The sequence below is a fragment of the Sciurus carolinensis genome, chromosome 15 (genome assembly GCF_902686445.1).
Source record: "Sciurus carolinensis chromosome 15, mSciCar1.2, whole genome shotgun sequence".
NCBI lineage: Eukaryota > Metazoa > Chordata > Mammalia > Rodentia > Sciuridae > Sciurus > Sciurus carolinensis.
In genome coordinates this window covers 60,356,346-60,377,210 of record NC_062227.1, presented here as the reverse complement: position 1 = coordinate 60,377,210, position 20,865 = coordinate 60,356,346, and the positions used below count along the sequence as shown (strand labels likewise).

The 20,865-nt window shown below is 37.4% G+C and overlaps 1 protein-coding gene across 1 annotated transcript in view; it reads right to left on the bottom strand.

Moving 5' to 3' along the window:
• The window catches only part of Dcc (DCC netrin 1 receptor), a 1,110,494-nt gene that overhangs the window by 129,100 nt on the left and 960,529 nt on the right, over positions 1–20,865 (bottom strand). Inside the window, exon 16 of the mRNA XM_047526548.1 lies at positions 2,645–2,740. Coding sequence (XP_047382504.1) covers positions 2,645–2,740 — 96 coding nt within the window. The remainder of the gene's footprint in view (positions 1–2,644; positions 2,741–20,865) is intronic.

Genomic DNA, 20,865 nt, shown 5'->3' with positions numbered 1-20,865 from the left:
AACTTCATTTTAAACATGGTAAAACAGTTGAGAATAAATAAATTCAAGCAACATACTTCATTATTGCCCTCCTTTTTATTTGCCTTCCTCCCTTCTCCAGGTTCAAGATGTCTTGTTCTTGCAACAAGAAGAAATAAAAGACTTTATGGCAAAAATTAAACTCTTACTGCCCTTGGCCAGGTGGAACTTTCAGCAGCTTGAACATGGATATTCTCTGCCTCAGATGAGCTCCAGAGCTCACCCGCATCTATGAGCACATACATGTAGAACATTCTAGAGCCTAATGCTTATTTTAGCTTGATGCTTTTATTGCTTTTGATATATTTTGTATTTACTTCATGTTGGCCTTTTTCCAAGGCAGCTCCTGGGAATACTCTGTAGAAGCTCAAAGACAAGATGTCTTTTACGTGGCACTATGAGACACTATGACACATTTATTGATAGAGTTTCTCCCAGAACCTTAACCTTTGATTCCGTTGATGTGTCCTTTGTTCTCCATGATGTGTGGAAACATAATGAAATAATTCTTCCACTTCCAGGGAAGGGGTATTCTTTTCCTTTGGGAAGGGTTGACTACAAACATACCTCTCCAAACCACTACTGGTTTTTCTTTCACAAGAAAACTAATGTAATTTCCAACTTTGTTATCACCTCACATCTGATCCATTAGGATTAGAGTCATATGAGGAAAAAGATTGTCTTATGGATCACTGGTGATTTAGAAACCACTGTGGGAATGGCACATGTTGAGAATTAAAGAACAACAGCAAATGTTAAACAGAAAGAAATTGATAATGCCTCACATGGTTTTTTGAGCAACTTAGCTCCAGTTTATTTGAACTCTACAAATTTTACATCTATTACTTTCTGTTGGAAAACTGATTTTTACATGTCCCTTCAGTGGTCCATCCTTCTGGTCTTTAGTTTTGGTAAAAGAATAGAGTTTTGAATGACTGGTCTCAGTATAACTTTGTATAGCCTGATCACAGTTTAAAGCCACCATATCAATGAGCAGCTCCTCCACATCTTTACCAGAGGCAGGAAGGAGACTCACTAAGTGAAAACACAGAAACAGTGGGAGAGTCCAAGTAGCCTGTCATCTCCCAAAGACGCCTGCTTTGGGCAGAGCAAGAGAATAAGGGGCAGGCAAAATCTTCCCCATCATGTCACTCTTAATTTCCATTCTACTTCTCAATTTGCCTCATCTTTCTGATTCTGAAGACAACACATTTGATAGTAAATATTTTCTAGGGCAATACTTCTTATTTACCCTTTTTGAGAAATCATGAACCCCTTTGATGACAGTGCTAAAGGTACCTATTGTCTCCAAAGATCCAGGAATATATTGACATGGGTCCCAGAATTTGCATCCCACTTTGGGCAGATCTCAGACCTTGAAACCAAAGTCCAAAGATTCAGAGAGACTGGAATAACAACTGCTCCTCATAGGAACATCTGCTTGTACACATGCACACATATGCACATGAAATCAATAGTGATCAATAAATTTCTAGAAACCAACATGAACGACTGTAAATTCCTATGAAAACTGTATTCACGAGGCAGTCCATGCATGGAGTTTGGGAAAAGGGGAAAACAAAGTGCAGAAGTTCATATAAGTTGGGGCAGAAGTAGAAGCCACAGAATGCCAGGGAGTGTTTTCCAAGCATTCCCATCCATCTGGACTTCACACTCGGTCATTGTTTGTGCTCTCTGCTGCTCGCTGTCTCAGAGCCTTTCTTTACATGAAGATGAAAACAACTGACAAGTTAATGTGCCTGAGGTTCATGGGACAGAGAGGGGTAGGTTCAAGGTGTGACTTAATCAGTCACAACTCTCCTGCTTCACATCTGGGTTTCACACATAAGTCTGTTGGAGTGCTGATCTAATCTTCCAGAACTTATGAACAGCCCCACTGAGCTGCCCCTTATTCTACTTTAGAGTGACCCCAGTCTTACTAACAAATAGCCTCCATAGAGGGCTGAGCTCTCACCTTCTTATCTGTGCCTTTCTCAGTTTTTCTCCAACCTTTTTGCTCCTGCTTGCTGTCTTTAGAATTTAACTCATATCACTATTCTAGAGGTGATGAGCCCTGGAATCAGGCAATTCCTTTCATATCCAGAGCCCCAGGCCCTGCTGGGAGGAAGAAGCTCCCTCTGTGACTCAGCCTAGTCCAAACTAGCCCCAGGTGGTCAACTGGTTCTTGTCATCTTAGCTTGAAGGTCTCTGCAGAGAAGCAAAGTGTCTATCTGAGCCTCTGGCAGCCACTTACCAGGGGTGTTCCTCCCTGAACGACCTTGATTTGAGACAAGGTGCTCAGGAGAATGAAGAATCCTATCAGGCTTCAGAACTGTGAAGCCACTGGAATGACAGAGAGGGAGGGATCTACATCTCCTATGTCCATGTACCAGTGTATGAGCCGCCCTCCAGTTAATTCTGAAGACCAGAGGATCAAAAATCTCTTGTGCATGTGTGTGCATGTGTACACACACGTACCGCACACAGAAGACTCAGAAAACAGCCAGGTCATTCATTTTCAGAGTGCTTTTTCCCTTTGTTTAGACTGTGTTTTATTTGCTTCGGTGTCCCTTTGCCGTCAAACACCACCTCCCTTGTCACTGGAGGATCAACGGTTTCAGCTCACCTGTTATCGATCTGGTGGTGGCACTTTCATAGAGAGGCACGCCTTCTCCTGCATTGTTAAAAGCTTTTAGGGAGATTACATAATGCGAACTTGACTCTAGAGAAAAACAGAAACAGTTTGAACGGGTTGATTTAGTTAGTGCACTGAATACTCAGGGTAAACATTTTCCTGCAAACAAATTTAATATAATCTATTAAGTAAACTGCGGTTTGACCATGAGTGAACTGGACTCTGGGAAGAAGGAGGCTGATAGCCATGCAGTTATACTACCTCCCTGAATCCCCTACCAATGGTGACTGGCAGACCAGAGAGGACAACAGGAATCCAGAGACTGACATTCAAACTAGGTGATGATGTATGCCTTCAAACCCCGAGAGACAAGTGGGTGTGGGCAACCAACCAGTAGCCCTAACTCCCCCGGTTTTCTGCATTTACGTAAAAGAAATTGAAGGCAAGCACCAAACCTGACATCAGGATAATCCTAAAATAACAGTCAGGTCATTCTGGCAGGTTCAGCAGAAGAGTTTGAGAAGAGCAAGTATAAACACTTGAGACTGACCTATAAAGTCTCCTCTTCAGACAATGCAAAAACTGTAGGGAAACTGCTAGAAATAGAGTTAAAATCTGAGTATGAACAGTGTAACAGGAATGGAAAAAGAAAGTCCAGGTGAAAGTAGAAGAGAGGGAAAGCCACAGACGCTCTGGAAACAAACTTCCGGTTTTTGGTGTGTGTCCTGACTGGCAAGCTTTTCCGTAAAGGGCCCAGACAGTCGCTATTTTAACGTTGAGGATGACTGTCTCTCTCACATATTTACTCTGGGTCATCTGTGTCCCACTCTTCAAAATGTGGAAACCATACTTAGTTTGGTGACGACAATACAAAAAAGGAAGCGTAGGCCTGGTTCCACCAATGGCCTACAGTTTGCTCAGTCCTGGTCTAGCGAAAACAAAAGGGAATGGACCTTTGATATTTAGAAAAACTACTTGAATTTCTAGAAGACTGGGAAACAACTCATATCGATATGAGCAACAAATATTTCTTGTGGTAAAAATCCCTTACAAAGGTACCATAAGGAATATAAAGAGGATGATATTCCCAGAGACAAGAATACACACAAAAAGGAACAAAGCTGGGAGTGGGGGCACATGCCTGTAATCCCAGCAACTTAGGAGGCTGAGGAAGGAGGATCACAGATTTGAGGCCAGTCTCAGAAACTTAAGGAGATCTTGTCTCAAAATAGAAAATGAAGGGGGCTGGGGAATGTGGCTCAGTGGTTGGATGTATGGTCCTGTGTTCAACCCCTAGTACCAAAAGAAAAAAAAAAATCAAAAGTAGAACAAAAGTATACAAGAAAAATAGATCAAAACAACAGTTCTCTATTTCAGAATAAATTAAACAATTAAGGAAATAATGTCAGATGTGAAAGAGCAATAAAAATCAGAAAGAGAAAAACTCAAATTGAGATGGCATAACTCAAGACGAAACTGTATTTAAGTGGAAGAATTAACCTTAGAAATAAAGGTAATGATAGACAAAGTAAACACAACATGTAGGAAAAAAGTGAAGAAAGAATAAAAATGGATTTGGGAAGAATTGACAAATATGAAAGTGTAGAATGAAAATCCAGGACACAGGTAAAAGAAATCCTTGAAGAAATAGAGAAAACAGAACAGATTATGAACACTAAAATTGTAATTCACATTGCTGATGTGATCGTTTGGGCATGTGGATAAAAATATATGACTTATGGGGGGATTAGATGATTATCAGGGTTTCAGCAGCACATTTTATATCAGAAGAAATAAGCATAAATTAAATTTAGACACTCTACATAAGAAAAGATAATTCCAGGATTGTATAGTCAACAAAAGTTAACCATGAATATAAAGGATAGAGTCAAACTTCTATTCATTTGCAAGCAATCAGGGACTGTTGTTTCTTTGATCCCTAGAACTAGTAGAAAAAGAGATTTAGCTATTCAAAATGACCAGAAAAGACACTGACCTAAGAGCTAACTCTTGAATAATAAATTTAATGAACTAAGACGAAGAGAGGGCTAAAGACATTTTATTTTGCAATGGCTACACATTTTAAAATCACAGAAATAACAAATGGCAAGACAAGACTAAGGGAGAATTGGAAAAATCCCACTTCTGGATTTATATACAAAGGACTTAAAATCAGCATATTACAGTGATGCAGCCACATCAATGTTTATAGCAGCTCAGTTCATAATAGCTAAAATATGGAACCAACCTAGGTAGGTAGGTACCCTTCAACAGATGAATGGATAAAAAAAATGTATATATATATACATGATGGAATATGACTCAGCCTTAAAGAATGAAATGATGGCATTTGCTGGTAAATGGATGGAGCTGGAGAATTTTATACTAAATGAAATAGGCCAGTCCCAAAAAACCAAAAGTAGGTTGTTTTCTCTGCTATTCAGATGCTAATTCACAATGTGGGGGTGGTGCTAGGGAAAAATAGAGTTACTTTAGGTTAGGGAGAGGGGATTGAAGGGAAGGGAGGGGGTTGGGGATAGGAAGGATGGTAGAATGAATCAGACATTATTACCCTGTGTACATATATAACTGTATGACCAGTGGGATTCCACATCATGTATAACCAGAAGAATGAGAAATTTTACTCCACTATATATGATGTATCAAAGTACCTTCTACTGTCATGTATAACTAATTAAAACAAATAAAAAATAAAAAACTAATGTTTCCATAACTATTATTGATGTTACTTTTATTATTATCATTCTGAGAGAAATATAATAGGGGATAAAGCAAGTAAGTAAACATGAGCTAGTCTATCACCCCCTGTGTCCTTGACAACCAGGTTTTGGGGTCAATGAAAGGACATACAGATGTAATATAGAAAAAGTTAAATATAATCCATTGTTCCTGAAATTGAATTGGAAAAATGAGTTTGTATTCAAAAGGCATTTTATATCTGTTTTAGCTCTATCGTTGACTTCATATCAACAAGCTGATTGCGTTTTGAAAAATTAAGTCCACAACAAGAAAAAAGGGACTCAAACAAGGACAATCTGTGCATACATCAAGATAAGAGCTTCAATGTATCAAACCCCATCAAATATCCATGAATCCGTAGAGCCCTACTTTGAAAGAAGCAGCACGATAATGGAGCGCGACACATCTAGGCAGACAGAGAGAGGAAGCAACAGAGGATTGAAAGGTTCACTTCACATACATTTTAAAGAGACTCCTACTGATCAAGCATGAGGGTTGTTAGGGTCTAGACATGATATGTCCCCCAAAAGTTCATGTGTGAGACAATGTAAGAAGATTCAGGGGTAAAATGCTTACATAATGAGAGTCGTAATCTAACCAGTGGATTAATCCACTGATGAAATAACTGGGCGGTAACTATGGGCAGGAAGGGTGTGGCTGGAGGAAGTCTGTCCCGAGGCTGTGCTTTTGGGGTTTTATATTTTGTCCCTGGTAGGCAGAGCTCTCTTTGCTTGCTGGTTGCCATGTCCTGAACTGCTTTCCTATACCACACACTTCTGCCATGGTGCTCTGTCTCACCTCCAACCCAGAGCCTTGGAGTCTCTCAGCTATGGAGTGAACCTCTGAAACCACTGGCCAAAATAACATTTTCCCCCTTAAAAGTTGTTTTTGTCAGGTATTTTGTTCACAAGAGCGAAAAAACAAACAAACAAACAAACAAAAAAAAAACACTAAGTGAAGAACAAACTGAACATACTTAAAGATAACCTCTCAAATATCCATTAATACACTAATTTATAGACATATTTTAAATAAAAACAGGTCATTTCTGAGGTTGACAGAGGAACAAATTGCTATCTAAAAAACTAGTGAAGAACCAAACATTTATAATGTCTTTGTCAAATAAACTCTATCAAGATGCAACCAAGCAGCATACAATGGAAAACATCACCCTAAAACATAACTAGTTAACAAATAAATATTGAATAACAGAAGTAGAATATTACTATTTTGAAGCCCCAATGAATGAACAGATCTATGCATTAAGCTTTAATAATTTCTAAGATAAAAATACTCAGACACTAGGTACTTCAGGATGAAAGAACACACTACCCTCTCAAATCCTGCCAAAAGGATCAAATCTCCGTCGTTTGATCAAGCCTCTGGATTCAAATGCCAATTTGCAGCAAACAGAGCAAAGAAGAATGTTGAACTCTAAGTTACAATCACTCATTAAGCTATGCATGTGTGGCATGGGGTTGATGCACCTGGGTTTTATATCACAATAATAAAAATAATGTGAAATGAGTGTGTTTATCTCTCATGGTGATCTCTGAACATTGATTACGTGGATTTTTCTTCACATAATTAATATGTGACAAATATTAGCGTTAAAAATATTGGCGTTCTAAGTCACAATGACCCCCAAATATAGCAAGAAGTCTAAAATAAGATTATATATAATATACTGAAAGCCTTCCATACAATGAATTGCTTCTCCTCCAAAAGAGAATATTTCTTTGTGTGTGTGCATGTTCTCAAACTAGTTTACTAATTTAAGAAAGTAATCAATCAACAAATGATTCAAGACAACTTGTAAACCTGCACTTCTGTTATCAGGATACTAACTTAATCCTGGATAGAGAAAAAAAAAAAACACTACATAAATACTAAATAAAATTAAGTACTAAACATAATGGGGGGGGGTAGCAGGGGGAGGAGAAGAATGGAGGAACTTTGGATTGTGTAGAGGGAAATGTGGATGGAAAGGGTGGGGGAAGAAAAGATCTGGATTGAGATGGACATTATTACCCTGTACACATGTATGATTACACAAATGGTGTAAATCTACATTGTGTACAACCATAGAAATGAAAAGTTGTATCCCATTAGTGTACAATGAATCAAAATGCAGTCTGTAAAAATTAAAAAAAAAAACAAAAAAAACGAAAAACCTAAGTAATAAAGTGTGTGACCAGCAAAACACTTCTCTAGTACCACAAATATTCATTCTAGTTATCACAGTAGAGACTAGATCTGATTTTGGACGTATGATTCATCTACACAATGACAATATGAACATTTATATTAGGTTTAAACCTAATGAAATATGAAATTGTTTTCTGTGGTTGAAGTTCTATTGCATTTATCTAGAATTTATCAAGGGAACAAGAAGGAGGTCAGGAATTTCAAGTTCAAATGCTTAGGAGCTAGGGTTCTTTTTGTTTTTTAGATTAGTTTTTTTTTTTTTATGAAAAAGAGATAGAGACAGAGGTGGAAAAGGAGGAGGAGGAAGAGCAGAGAGACAGAGATTTGGCCATCGCGCATGGAACCCAGTGGAGCAGAAAGGCTCCTAGAAAATAGGGAAGTAAACTGCTCTTCAGGCCTCAGATGCTAACAGCATGAGAAAGGCAGACCAGTGTTGGCAGGTTTTCTGGAAGTCTAGATTTTTATGTGAAATTGGCTCGTTTTTAAGTGTTGGTAGAGAATTCAAACAAACAAAAAACAACAACAAAACACCTGCACTAACAAAACAAAATACAAGGCTTGACTGAGTCCAGGCCGGCTGTGCTTCGGGTGCTGAGCGTGCCCTGAAGGTCCACATGTAGGACTGGGTCACAGGTGACAGGACGGGAAGAGCTGTGGACCTTGAAGAGTGAGGCCTCCTGGGAAGTCCCAACTGGAAACATCCATGAGAGGGACACCTTGAGGTGGTGCAGTCAAGGCCTGGACAATGAGCAGGCGCTATGGAGCAGGCACTTTGCCCTTTGAGCTCTTTGCTGCCTGGAGTATTTTGCTGTCGTAACACAAAGCTGACTAGTGCACAGGCCTGAGGCCGCTACCTATAACCTTGACAAGATTCTTACAAACACAACCACATGCAAACAGACATACAGGTATGGAAAATGGAGACTGAACATTCCTTAGTTGAGATGCCAGCCATAAAATCAGCAGTGACAAATTAGAAACTTTATACTACCTGCTAAGTGATATGGATATAAAACAACAAAAGGGTGTTCATTTAAGCAAGGAGATTGGATATAGTACTATTTTGTATTCACATCTCCAATTCAGAAGAGAATTCAGAGTTAAGAATGTCTTCCCTGATAGGGAGTTTGAGTTCCAACGGAGGGTTAACGGAGGACACTCCAGGTTCTCAGCTGAAGTCATGCCTCCACCTGTCCATCCTCACCTCCAGTTGTCTAGTTCATGTCCCCTTAAACACTACACTGTGCTAAAGCTTCTGTAGCATTACACTGTTACTGGTTTTCCGTTTTTCGGAGTGCATATTATTTCTCATTGAAAAGAAGAAAAAAAAAGAAGAGGAAATGTATTTTAACTGATTCATTCTCACTGTACCAGATTGAATTTGCACCTCAACCTCAACGTCAACCATTGTGTCTCACCTAGCTACTCCACGACTCCTCAGCCTTATTCACCATTTCTTTACCATCCTACCCCCGTAAGTGGGAGGTCACTGTCACTCCAAAGCAGACTCTTCCTAGATGACTAAATCTCTAGTCATTCAAGTGAAGCTAATTCTTTCACTTGATGTCTAGCCATGGTATAAGGTAAGCTGATAAGGAACCATTTACTAGCTGTTAGGTTACATGAATTACACCAATCACAAAATTCTAAAAATCCCAACTATGCTATGCACATCTTAGAGGATCAACTTTAAATTTAAATAAGAGGTGATAGTGGCTTAGTCTTGGGAAAAGTAAACACATATGTAATGGAAGTGAAATGCTCGAAGAATATTGCCAAGAGTTAGAGAGGGTCTTGGAGACATTTTGGTCCAGTATTTTCCTATTGTTAATCAGCACTCTGAGACTCAGGTCAGTACCCTGAGTTTTTAAAAGGAACACAGAAGTACCTAGAGCAGAGGACAATCCACAATCCCTTTCCTGGCCTTTCTGGGGAGCTTTCCTTTGTGTTCTTCACACTCCACCTCCCCACTCCTATCATTTGAGCTCACTCTGGCTATTGCATTGTGTGTGCTTTTGTGCAACTGGACCTACTGAGGAAACAGGACTTTTATTTCCTTCCCTCATTAAGCTTGACCCTACACTACATCAGCCTGAAAAACAATAAAAAATGTTATTTATTTATTGGTTAGCTAGTGAACAGTGGGTTACACTGGTTTGATCCCCTTATATTTTGATGGAGCCACCTTCTTTGAAATGTGTCCCGGGTTGGGGTAACTGTATAGAAAGTGAACTGGGAGCTCGAGAGGAAGGTTCCTGTTCCTAAAAAGAGTGCAATTTCCTAGTTTATCACTAGAGGGCGATGTGCAACTATTTTCCTGCACATGCTCAGAGCTCTTAAACTTTGAAAACCAGTAAATCACTAAAGAATTACCTAGAATTGCTCCCTCTATAGAAGCATCAAATCAGTTAAACATATTTAGTATTATCATAAATGAATTCCAAATGAATTAATCATTAATTATGGTCAGACCTCATTGTTCAGGAATATACTTAATGACAATTATGATAGTAAATTTATTTTTTTGGATTCGCTGAAATGTTGCAGAAATGTAGGCTTGAAAAATTTATCAATTGTCTCTAAAGAATAAAGAGCAGCATTGTTTTCTTATTTGAATTCACTATGATTGAACCATACTGGAATAATTTGGATTTGGGTGGATACTCTACATTTCTAATTTCTGATAAGATTTTTATCCTTATTTGACCAATCCTTCTTACAGAAACATATTCATTTGGGATAAAAGAGACTGAAGATATGCTTGATAACTCTGAACATCCAAAATAGATGATTCTTGGCCAGTGTTGCCTGTGTAGCCAGGAGAAAAGGGAATAAATGCAAGTTTATTGATTAGGGCTATTGTATAGAACAAGGAAAGGGTAATCAGGAGAAGGCTTGGTTCTCCATCCCCAGAGACCTGGTAGGTAAGAGAACCATTATACTAAGACTCAACAAGAGTCTTCCCTGAAGGTAAGAGAAGAGTGCTGCTCTCTGGGGTTGAGGGAATGAATCAAGAGACTGCAGAAGTTCCTCAAAGCTAGACCAAGATGCTGTACTTGGTAATGAGAGCCAGTGGGAAAGACATTGTTATTTTTAATTAATATTTTGTGTGAATGTAATGCCAGTGGCATGTGCCAGATTGACAGCCCACAGTCTTTTATTCATTACAGATTATGTTCTTTACTCAGTGGTCCCATCCATGCCAAGTGCTTGTCTAGGCCCAGGATCCACATCCCGAGTCCTCGTCCCTCTGTTAACACTGCCAGCAAGTCAATTAGAGAAAATTAGAGTGGTAGCTGTCTCCTAATGCAAACACCTGCTCATTGCCACAAACCACGGCTGCCACATCCACAGAACAGAGGCCACTGGATCGCTGTCAGATGCTAACTGTTACCGGACACCTTTGACCCCAATGGACCTGAACTGTTTAATTAAGTGTAATGGGTGGAGAGCAAATACAGCTGATGGCATTGATCTCTTAAAAGGATGAGCAATTCATATTTGAGGAAGATGCAATTTATGTAACATGTTCAGCTCTACTTCATTACATATACCCCTTTGTAAATTCAATTAATAGTTAATTTAGCCATTAACCTAATATGAATTTTCTTTTTTTCTTCCTTTTCTGGAAACACTGTCCAAATAATGGTCAGCTTGTAATATGATTTGCTCATTAATCAGTCTTGCAGACACCAGTCACTCCCCTAGTCAGTAGGAAAAGTATTTGAGTCTGAGGAAGAAGTATAAAGATGAGTTTTCTTCAATCTTCTTAGGTCCATTACCAGGATTAAAAATAGGTAAAAACAAACTTATAAAAAGAAATGTTTCTATGCTCAGCAGATGGAAGGAGCTTTACAAATATTTGTTGAATTGATGAATGAATGAGACATAAAAAGGCTAAATTACTGACTACAGGTCAAATAACAAATCATTTTGAACCTAGAACTCAGAATTCTTGATCCTAAACTGTACCTCCTGACATATCTGTGGGTTTATGGGAAATGGATCCAAAGACATGATGCGACATTAATTTCTCTCACTTGCACATTCACAATCAAGTTCTCTTCATCCACTTATAAATGATCACTGATTATCTTCTGTGTGTAAGACATGATGTTTTAGTCAGCTATTTCACTGCTGTGACTAAGAATCTGACCAGCACAACTGTAGAAGAGAAAAGGTTTATTTGAGGGCTCATGGTTTCAGAGGTCTTAGTCCGTGGAGGGTCACCTCCATTCCATGAGGCTTGAGGTGAGGCTGAACACCGTGGCAGGAGAGAGTGCCAGAGGAAGCAGCTCATATCACTGGTGATGAGGAAGTAGAGAGAGTCTCAACTCTTCAGGTACAAAACATATACTCCAAAGCCACACCCCAATTCCACCTCCTCCAGCCACACCCTACCACTTCAATTAATCCCTGATGGGATTTTAACTGATTGGGTTAAAACTCTTACAACCCAATCATTTCTCTTCTGAACCTTCCTGCATTGTCTCACATGTGAGGTTTCGGGGGACACCTCACATACAAACCATAACACGTGGTTACATCTTTTTTCTAGGGCATATAAATATTTTATCCTCTACCCATCCCCCAACTAAAGCACAAAACTTCTTATTTTCTCTGAAAAAAATCTGTTAATGAAAAATGTTGGAGGGATCAGAGCAAAGTGTTCTGGAATCTGAGAGGCTTTGTGGAGATGATGGCAATATTGCTGAATCCTTTGATGAACAGAGTCTGAAGGAAAAGGGTGGATAAAAATGGCAGGGAACAGTGTTTACAGTGTGTGCATTTTGGAGTTAAAATCTGAAGACAATGGTAGCAACTGCTCTTCTTCCTCCTCCCCCTCTTCCTCCTCTGCATTCTTTTCCTGTTCTCCTCTCACCCTCAGTAGTAATATTTGTTGGATGCCTACCACACAGTCCTTATTTTATTTAATCTTTACCTCAATTTAGTGTGTGTCACCGGAGAGCTATTCAACTGACACATAATAATTGTACATATTTAAGGTGTATCATGATGCTTCAACACATGGATTCATTAGGTAAAGTTCAAAACAGAGTAAACATAACTATTTCCTCAGGCATTTATCATTTCTTTATGGTGGAAGCATTCTGGTTCCTTTCTTCTAGATTTTTCCAAATATGTGGTACATTTTATATCTCTATTGTCACCCTACTGTACAATGGAATACCAGAGATTCTTTCTCCTATACCTATAAATTAGGGAGGGAAGGATGGGGAAAGGTTGATCAATGGGCAATCCATATTTCCTGAACGAATGAATGAAGGATGACCACGTTCTTTTAATAGCAAAGGGGTAGAATGTCGAATTACAAAGCTCAGGCTCCAGCCTCTGTACTTCCTGACTTTTATTGAATAAAAGATGCTGGGTCGAACAACATTTTGAACAAGTGTTAAACTATACTTTTAGGGATTGATTTCCCCAGAAGTACACAGTCCAGGAGAACAGAAAGGTGTTGAATGTAGGAACACTCCAGAGACTATTGTAATTGCCTAGACAAGGGTCATAAGGACCTGAACTGAGGTGCAGAAGCAAGAATGAAGAGCAATCAGTGATTGCAACATGATCTGTGGATCTATTGGAGGGACAGTGGAGAAAGGAACAACGAGACAATGGTTTCTAGATTTTCACCCTGGTAGTATGAGGACATTATTACCAGGACTAGGAAGCCTGTCACATTTGCATTAGGGAGAGAAAGCTCTCATAGATACAGACGACTGACTTTCTTGGGTTCTGGTCACTGTGTAAAGATTGTAAGCAAGGAATTACTTGCAGCCCAGCACACTTTTTTTGAGCCATGAGATAGCGGTGCATCTACTACAAGCTCTTCTAAATAATTGCATCTCTATTTTCTCCACTAGTGGTCATGAGTTATTTAGGCTTCAGATAATCTACTTGGAGTTGTTCCCTCCACTTTGGTGAAGGAGACCAAATTTATGTAGTTCTTCTATTATATTTAGGAAAAGCAAACCCTTTTGTGTGTGCTGTGCTTTGATATTAAAAACAATATTTTTATCAATCATCTTTATAGTGTTACAAAGCAGTTGGTGCAGGAATGATTTGCCCCCATTTTAGAAATGGAGAGAATGAGGGGCTGGTTGCATGTCATCTCAGTGAGGTGAGACCTGAGTGCCTACTGTGTGCTCAGGTGTGCACCTCTAGAGTGTCAGGATGAGAAGGTCTGGGTTTTCTCTGAACAATGCTGCAGAGCAGATCTTGGTCACCAATTAAAGCCAAATAAACACTCCTGGCCTGCTTCAGTGGGTGTGGTGTGCTTTGGCAGACAGCCCTCACAGTCAGAGAAACAACTGAGTAAATGCTCAGATTACAAAACACTAAATGTGGCTTACAAATGGGGCACTTAATAAAACCATTTCTCAGCAAAGCTTTCCATCAGGAAATTAGCTGGAGACAATATAACCAAACACACAGGCTTCCTCTCTTTGCTCACATTTCTTTTAAAAAAAAATGAATTAAATATAGAACAAGTCGGGAATACTGTTGGACCATCGACAGTAAAATACAGTATTTGTATTTTGTAAAAAATACAAACTGTTCATTTAATTCAAGTAAACAAAGTACCACCCCCAGTTCAAAATGTCAGTTAGACTGACCACCTAGCATAAACACAATACAGTAAAATGAATTTTTGTTAGGAGCTAAAAGGGGAAGCATGTATTTTTTCACATGCTCGCCACCCCTCTTCCCTTCCCTTTTCTCCTTCTCTGGTCTCGTTGCCTTGATTTTTCCTTTGGGTTTCTGGGATGTGGGAAGGGAAGGAGGAAGTAGAAGAACATAGAATGGAGAAGACAGAAGAGAGAGTGGCTGGGAAGGGAGCCTGGGTACAGCCTAAGGACAAGAGTCCTGGCTCAGGGCACTGGCTGTGCCAGATGCCAGCTTCCAAGGGTTTTCTGCACTGGTCCTCATGGGAACCTGAAGGTGGGACAGTGATCGTCCCCATTCCAGAGATGAGAAAGCTGTAGGGCTCATTAAACAGCAGTGCTTGGGTTCAAAGGCAGGCTGTCCTAATTTGCAGTGTTCCCAAAGTCACCAGAGGATAAGGATTAATATGGCAAGGTCAGGGAGCCCTGAGAGGTTTGCACTCTTCCACGAGTGGATAGGATGACACAAGACAGAAATAACTTGGGGACTTCACCATGCCTCACTTTATACAGAATTCAAATTACTTCCCTTTGTAGTACATATGCCAACATCACATAAATACCATTCCAGATGTCACATCACAGCATAGAGTACACGTTCTGGTGACAATCATTTTACCCTTGGGTCTTGTCTTTTCACTCAACAAGTGACTGAGAATGTGAGTGTGTGTGTGTGCTCATGAGTACAAGCCTGTGTGTACTGAATTGCTTCCTCTAACCACTGCCTTCTCTGGCTAATGTGAATGCTATCAATCACCTGGGGCGCAAGGAGACCACCACACTCAAGGAACATGCTACCTTCACACATATTTGTGCATTTTCTTATAATCACAGTCTTCATTTCCTCCTGTACTGTTGCTTTCTGCATCATCCTCAGATGAAGTACCATTCACGGCAGCCTACCTAGTACTATAAAACAATACTGTCCCTACCACTTGTTGGGATGATATAAACATCCAGCATGTGCTCTGTCTAATGTGGTAGATATTAGTCACAACAGCTGTCGTGCACTTGGAATATGAGTAGCACAATGGAAGAACTGTTTGGTTCCATTTCATAAAATTTTTATTAATTTAGAGAACCACAGATGGACAGTGGCTTCCAGGTTGCATAGCACACCTAGGGAGCAGCTCTGCTCACCTCTCTATCCCATGGTGCCCCACAGTTGCTAAGGCCTTTGGACAATGCCAAGGGCAGATGAAGCAGATTCAACATGATGCCTTCCTGTTGCTGCTTCTCTTCAAATGGGAAGTAATTTCTTCAAGTATACATACCATGGCCTTATAGTGAGTTGAAGATTAATAGACTGCATAGATATACTGTATTTGAAAATAACAAAAATAAGCCATTTGCTTTAAATTAGATCTCACATATACATCCTAATTATTCTCATCCCCATGGCAACGAGATTGTCTCAACTGATGATACTTTCAAGCACTCATGGTTTATAGTTCTGTGCTCTAAAATTTGGAGTTCTTGCTCATTAGAATATACGCTCAGGAAAATATGACTAGATGGAAAAAACTTTGTTAATAATGGAAAAAGCACATTAAATTAATGATAATTCTGAGGTGGCTATAAAATTGAACTCATTTTTAACCTTGCGCTTTAATAAAACATGACAAAATGAAGTTGGAATAATTATGCAAGAATAAAGACCCAGTAAAAGTAATAACTACCAGTAAGAATAAAGACCCAGTAAAAGTAATAACTACCAGTAAGAATAAAGAACCAGTAAAAGTAATAACTACCAGTAAGAAATGGCAAGAAAAATATATCATTAAGTCACATGATCATACATAAGTATAACTTAAGTTTTCACAGAAATCAACTAGCTTGGTTTATTTTGAGAGAATGGTTGGGAGAGGGACAAAAAAGAAATGAAAAGAAAATGAGATAGGCTTTACATTAACTGAGCCAGTAAGCAACTTAATGTTAGCATTAGTAGCAATGCTCAATAGATTCTTAGATAAAATTTGTAGTAAAAAATATTGTCAAGATGAGGAAACCAGGCAATCAAAACACAAAAGACTATGAGTCTGGAGAAAATATACTGACACACCATTATTGGCATGTATTTGGATTTTAATAGAGAATTTTGTGAATTACTGCCTTAAACTGCCCTATATTTTAACAGAGTTGTATGTTTGGAAATTTTCCTAAAATATGACAAATGAAATTAATGACTTTTCCAGTTGTGAGTAGACAAATGTTTTACTAGGCTAAATTTTCTTGAGCTTGATGTTTGGTTGGAACTGAAAAGAAAAATGTAACCAGATGAGAACATACAGACACAGAAAGTTAAAATGAGCTACAAACCTAGAAAGTGGTATGGCATAAGTGAATTCAGAGGGTCCTTGGCTTATGGGGGTTTCACAGAGCTTTTAAGGTCAAGACTTATAAGGAGAAAGTTATTTCAGATTTCTCCCTGAGCAGTTAAGAGAGTGGAAAGTCAGTGGGAGCTGGGATTAGAAACACCTACATTACAAATAAATTTTCGGCTATTTAGAAGATGCATATTCCTGAGAAATTTTCTTAACTCCTCTAAGATCCATGTTTGTTTTTCTTCTTTAACTGGAAGTTTGAATTGTATTACCACTATTTAAGATATATACTATTGCTTTATTTTAAAATAAGTAAATACCAGGCTGACATTGACTAGATGGTATTTGTTTTATCATCATGACATATTTTTAATACACTTCTTAAACTATTCACTATGGATCTTATTAAAGTTTTGTTCACTTAGGTTTTTAGGTATCAGTGTTTTCACTGATACCTACTATTTAATTGATTGAGTACTGGTACTGAACCCAGAGCCCAATGGATGCTAGGCAATGTCTCCAACACTGAGCTACATACACCCCAAAACCTCTCTGTCTTTTAAAAGCCTCTGAAAATCATCATACTAGTCTGTACGTATGACCAATGATACATTTCTTTCACCTCTTCCTTGCCTATACACTAACATTGAAGATCACTGTTCCTTTATCACTTTGTGAATTACAAGAGGAAAAATAATCATGATTCTCATTAAGTAAGATTTCTCTTTCTGATAGTCTCCAGTCCCACTCCTTTGAAAACAGTAAACTAAGATTATACTTCTTACAAGATTACTGGGTCCTGGAATAACTTATAAAAACAGATATGTCTCTGGGCTTTACTCCCAACTGTTTGGAATACATTATTTAAGGGAGGAGTAAAGCTTGAAACATTGCAAATAGGGAGATGATCTTGCCACTCCATTCTTAAACCTTTCTTTTTTTTTTTTTAACCAGAATTGTCACTTTACAGCTTGTTGCTCATCTTATTTTTAAGAGTTGTCCTTGAGTTACTCTTGGTTATTTTCTTGAATTAAATTCACCAATAAAAATTTTCCACTGGAAAAGGAATTCAAAAGAATGTGCTATAATTTCTAGAAGACTGTCCCAACAATGATTTTCAAAAGAAACAGTAAACTGCAGTATCATTGGAACAACTGTTTTATAGTCTATGCAAACAACTCAGATTGGGTAACACTGAGTTATTTCTACACTATAAATTTTATCCTGTTGGTTAAGAATAAATCATAAGAAATAGAAGATACAACTTGATAACCAACTAGATCTAACACACAGGTCACTTCTCAACAATAGCACATGCAATTTTCTCAGAGCACACAGGATATTATCCAGAATGCACCATAAGTTAGATCACAAAGTAGGTCTCAGTAGACTTTAAAAGAAAGAAATTATAACAGGTATCTTTTCTGACCACATTGTGATGAAATGAGAAATAAATAAAAGAAGTTAAACTGGAAAATTTATAAATTTGTGAAAATTAAACATTATCTGAAAGAACTGAGGGACAGAAAAAGACATCACCAAAGAATTTTGAAACTTGTGAAAATGAAAGCACAACATGTCAAATTCTGTAGGATACAGAGGAAGCAGAGCCGAGAGAAAACTGAATCTATATATGCTTTCATTGATCTCAAGTCAACAACCTAGCTTCACAACTCAAGGAACTAGAAAAATAAAAGCAAGCTGAACTCAAAGTTAATAGAAAGAAGAAAATGACAGAGATTATATAAGAAATAAATGAAACAGAGTATAGAAAAACAAAAGAGAAAAATCAATAAATCTGAAAACCAGAAGTTTGAAAGATCAATACAACTGACAATCTTGATTGGCTAAGAGAACACTCAAATTACTAAAATGAGAAATGAAAGAGGAACATTGCTACTGATTCTATAAAAGTTGAAAGGATTGTAAGAGCTACTAAGAACAATTATACATCAACAGATTGGAAGACACAGATGAAAAGGACAAATTCTTAGAAAGACAAAACTATGAAGACTCAAACTCAAAAAAATAGAAAATCTGAATAGACCTATAACTAGTAAACAAATTGGATTGGTAATGAAATATTTCCAACAAAGAAACATACTGGACTTGACAGTTTCCTGAGTGAATTCCACCAAGTATTTGAAGAAGTAATTCCATTTCTCTTCAACCTTTTCCCTCCAAAAATAAATAAATAAAAACTGAAGAGAAGGAAACACATCCAAACTCACTCTACCAGGCCAGTATTATCCAGATATAAAGTCAGAAAAAGATCCTAAAAGTAAAGAAAACTACAAATCAATATTACTTATGTACATCATAAAAAATTCTCAACAAAATATTAGCAAACTGAATTCAGAAGCATATTAAAAAGATTGTACATCAGAGCTGGTGGGACTTATTCCTGGAGTTCAAAAATAATCCAACATACAGAAACCAATCAATGTAGTACATCACACTAACAGAACAAAGAAAATCAACCACATGACCATTTCAATTGACACATAAAGAGTATTTTACAAAATTCAACATTTTTTAATGATGGGAAAATTCAATAAATAAGGTATAGAAGGAAATTACCTCAATATAATGAAGGCACGTATGTGACATTTGCAGCAAATATCAAACTCAGTGATGAAAGATTGAAAGCTTTTATGTTGAGAATAAGGCAAGAATGCTCATTTTTTCCACTTATATTCAACATAGTACTGGTTCTAGCTAGAGCAATTAGGCAAGAAAAAGGAATAAAGGTAATCAAAACTGGAAAGGAAGAAGTAAAATTGTCTTCGTTCACATATGAAATGATCTTATATGCATAAAATCCTAATGATTTCATTAAGAAACTTGTAGAGCTAATAAATGAATTGAGCAAAATAGAAAATACAAAGTTAACCACAGAAAAATTAGTTGCATTTCTATACACTAATAATGAATAATCAGAAAATTATAAAAATAATTCCATTTACCATAGCATCAAAAAGAATAAAATATTTAGAAGTTAACCAAGGAGATGAAAGACTTGTACAAAAGGAGCTACAAAACACTACAGAAGAAAAATAAAAAAGACATACATAAATTGAAATACATCCCATATTCCTGGATTGGAAGATTCAATAGTGTTATGAAGTCAATACTATCCAAAGTTATCTATGGATTCAATGCAATCTCTATCAAAATTATAGTGATGATTTTGCAAAATTGAAAATCTATCCTAAAAATGCACATGGAAATTTAAAGAGACCCTGAAAAGCCAAAAGAGGCTTAAGAAAGAAAAGCAAATATGGAAGATTTAAAAACTGACTACAAAGCTGTAGTAATCAAAAGAAGGTGGTACTAGGATAAAGACAGATGTGTAGATCAACAGTAAAGAATAGAGAACCCCAAAATTAACCTTCATGCAAAGGTCAGACAAGTTATAACATGGTGTCAAGACCATTCAATAAGGAAAGGACAGTCTTTTTAATAAATGGTCCTGCAAAAAAAATGGATATTCACAGAAAAAGCATAGAACTGAACTTACTTAATACAACATGCAAATATTAGTTCAAAATGGATCAAAGACCTAAATGTAAGTACTAAAACCAAAAACATCTTAGACTAAGACATAGGCAGAAACCTCATGACGTTGGATTTGGCAATGATTTCTTGGATATTACATCAAAGGCACCGCTAATGAAAAAGAAAAACAGGCAAATGAGACTTCACAAAAATCTAAAAATGTGAATTGAAAGAAAATATCAACAGAGAAAAAAGGCAATTGTAGAGGGAAATGAGGTGGGGAAAAGGCAGAGGTAGAAAAATGATGGAACGAGACAGACATCATTACCCTATATTCATGTATGATCACATGAATGGTATGAATCTACATTGTGTACAAACATAGAAATGAAAAGTTGTACTCCATTTGTGTATAGTGAATCAAAATGCAGTCTGTAAAAATAAAAAAAATTAAAAAATAAAATATTACTGTATTTAAAAAAAGGCAATCAATAGTATGAGAGATAAGATTTATAAATTATGTATCTGATAAAAGATTAATATCCAGAATATATTAAAAAACTCCTAAAACTCAACAAAAACAGTAAAAATACCAACATCATGATTCAAAAGTAAACAAAGAACTTGAATAAACTTTTCTCTAAAGAAGATGTAAAAATGGTCAATAAGTAGCACATGAAAAGATGCAAACACGACTAATAATTAAGGAAATATAAATCAAAACTATAATGAGACACCA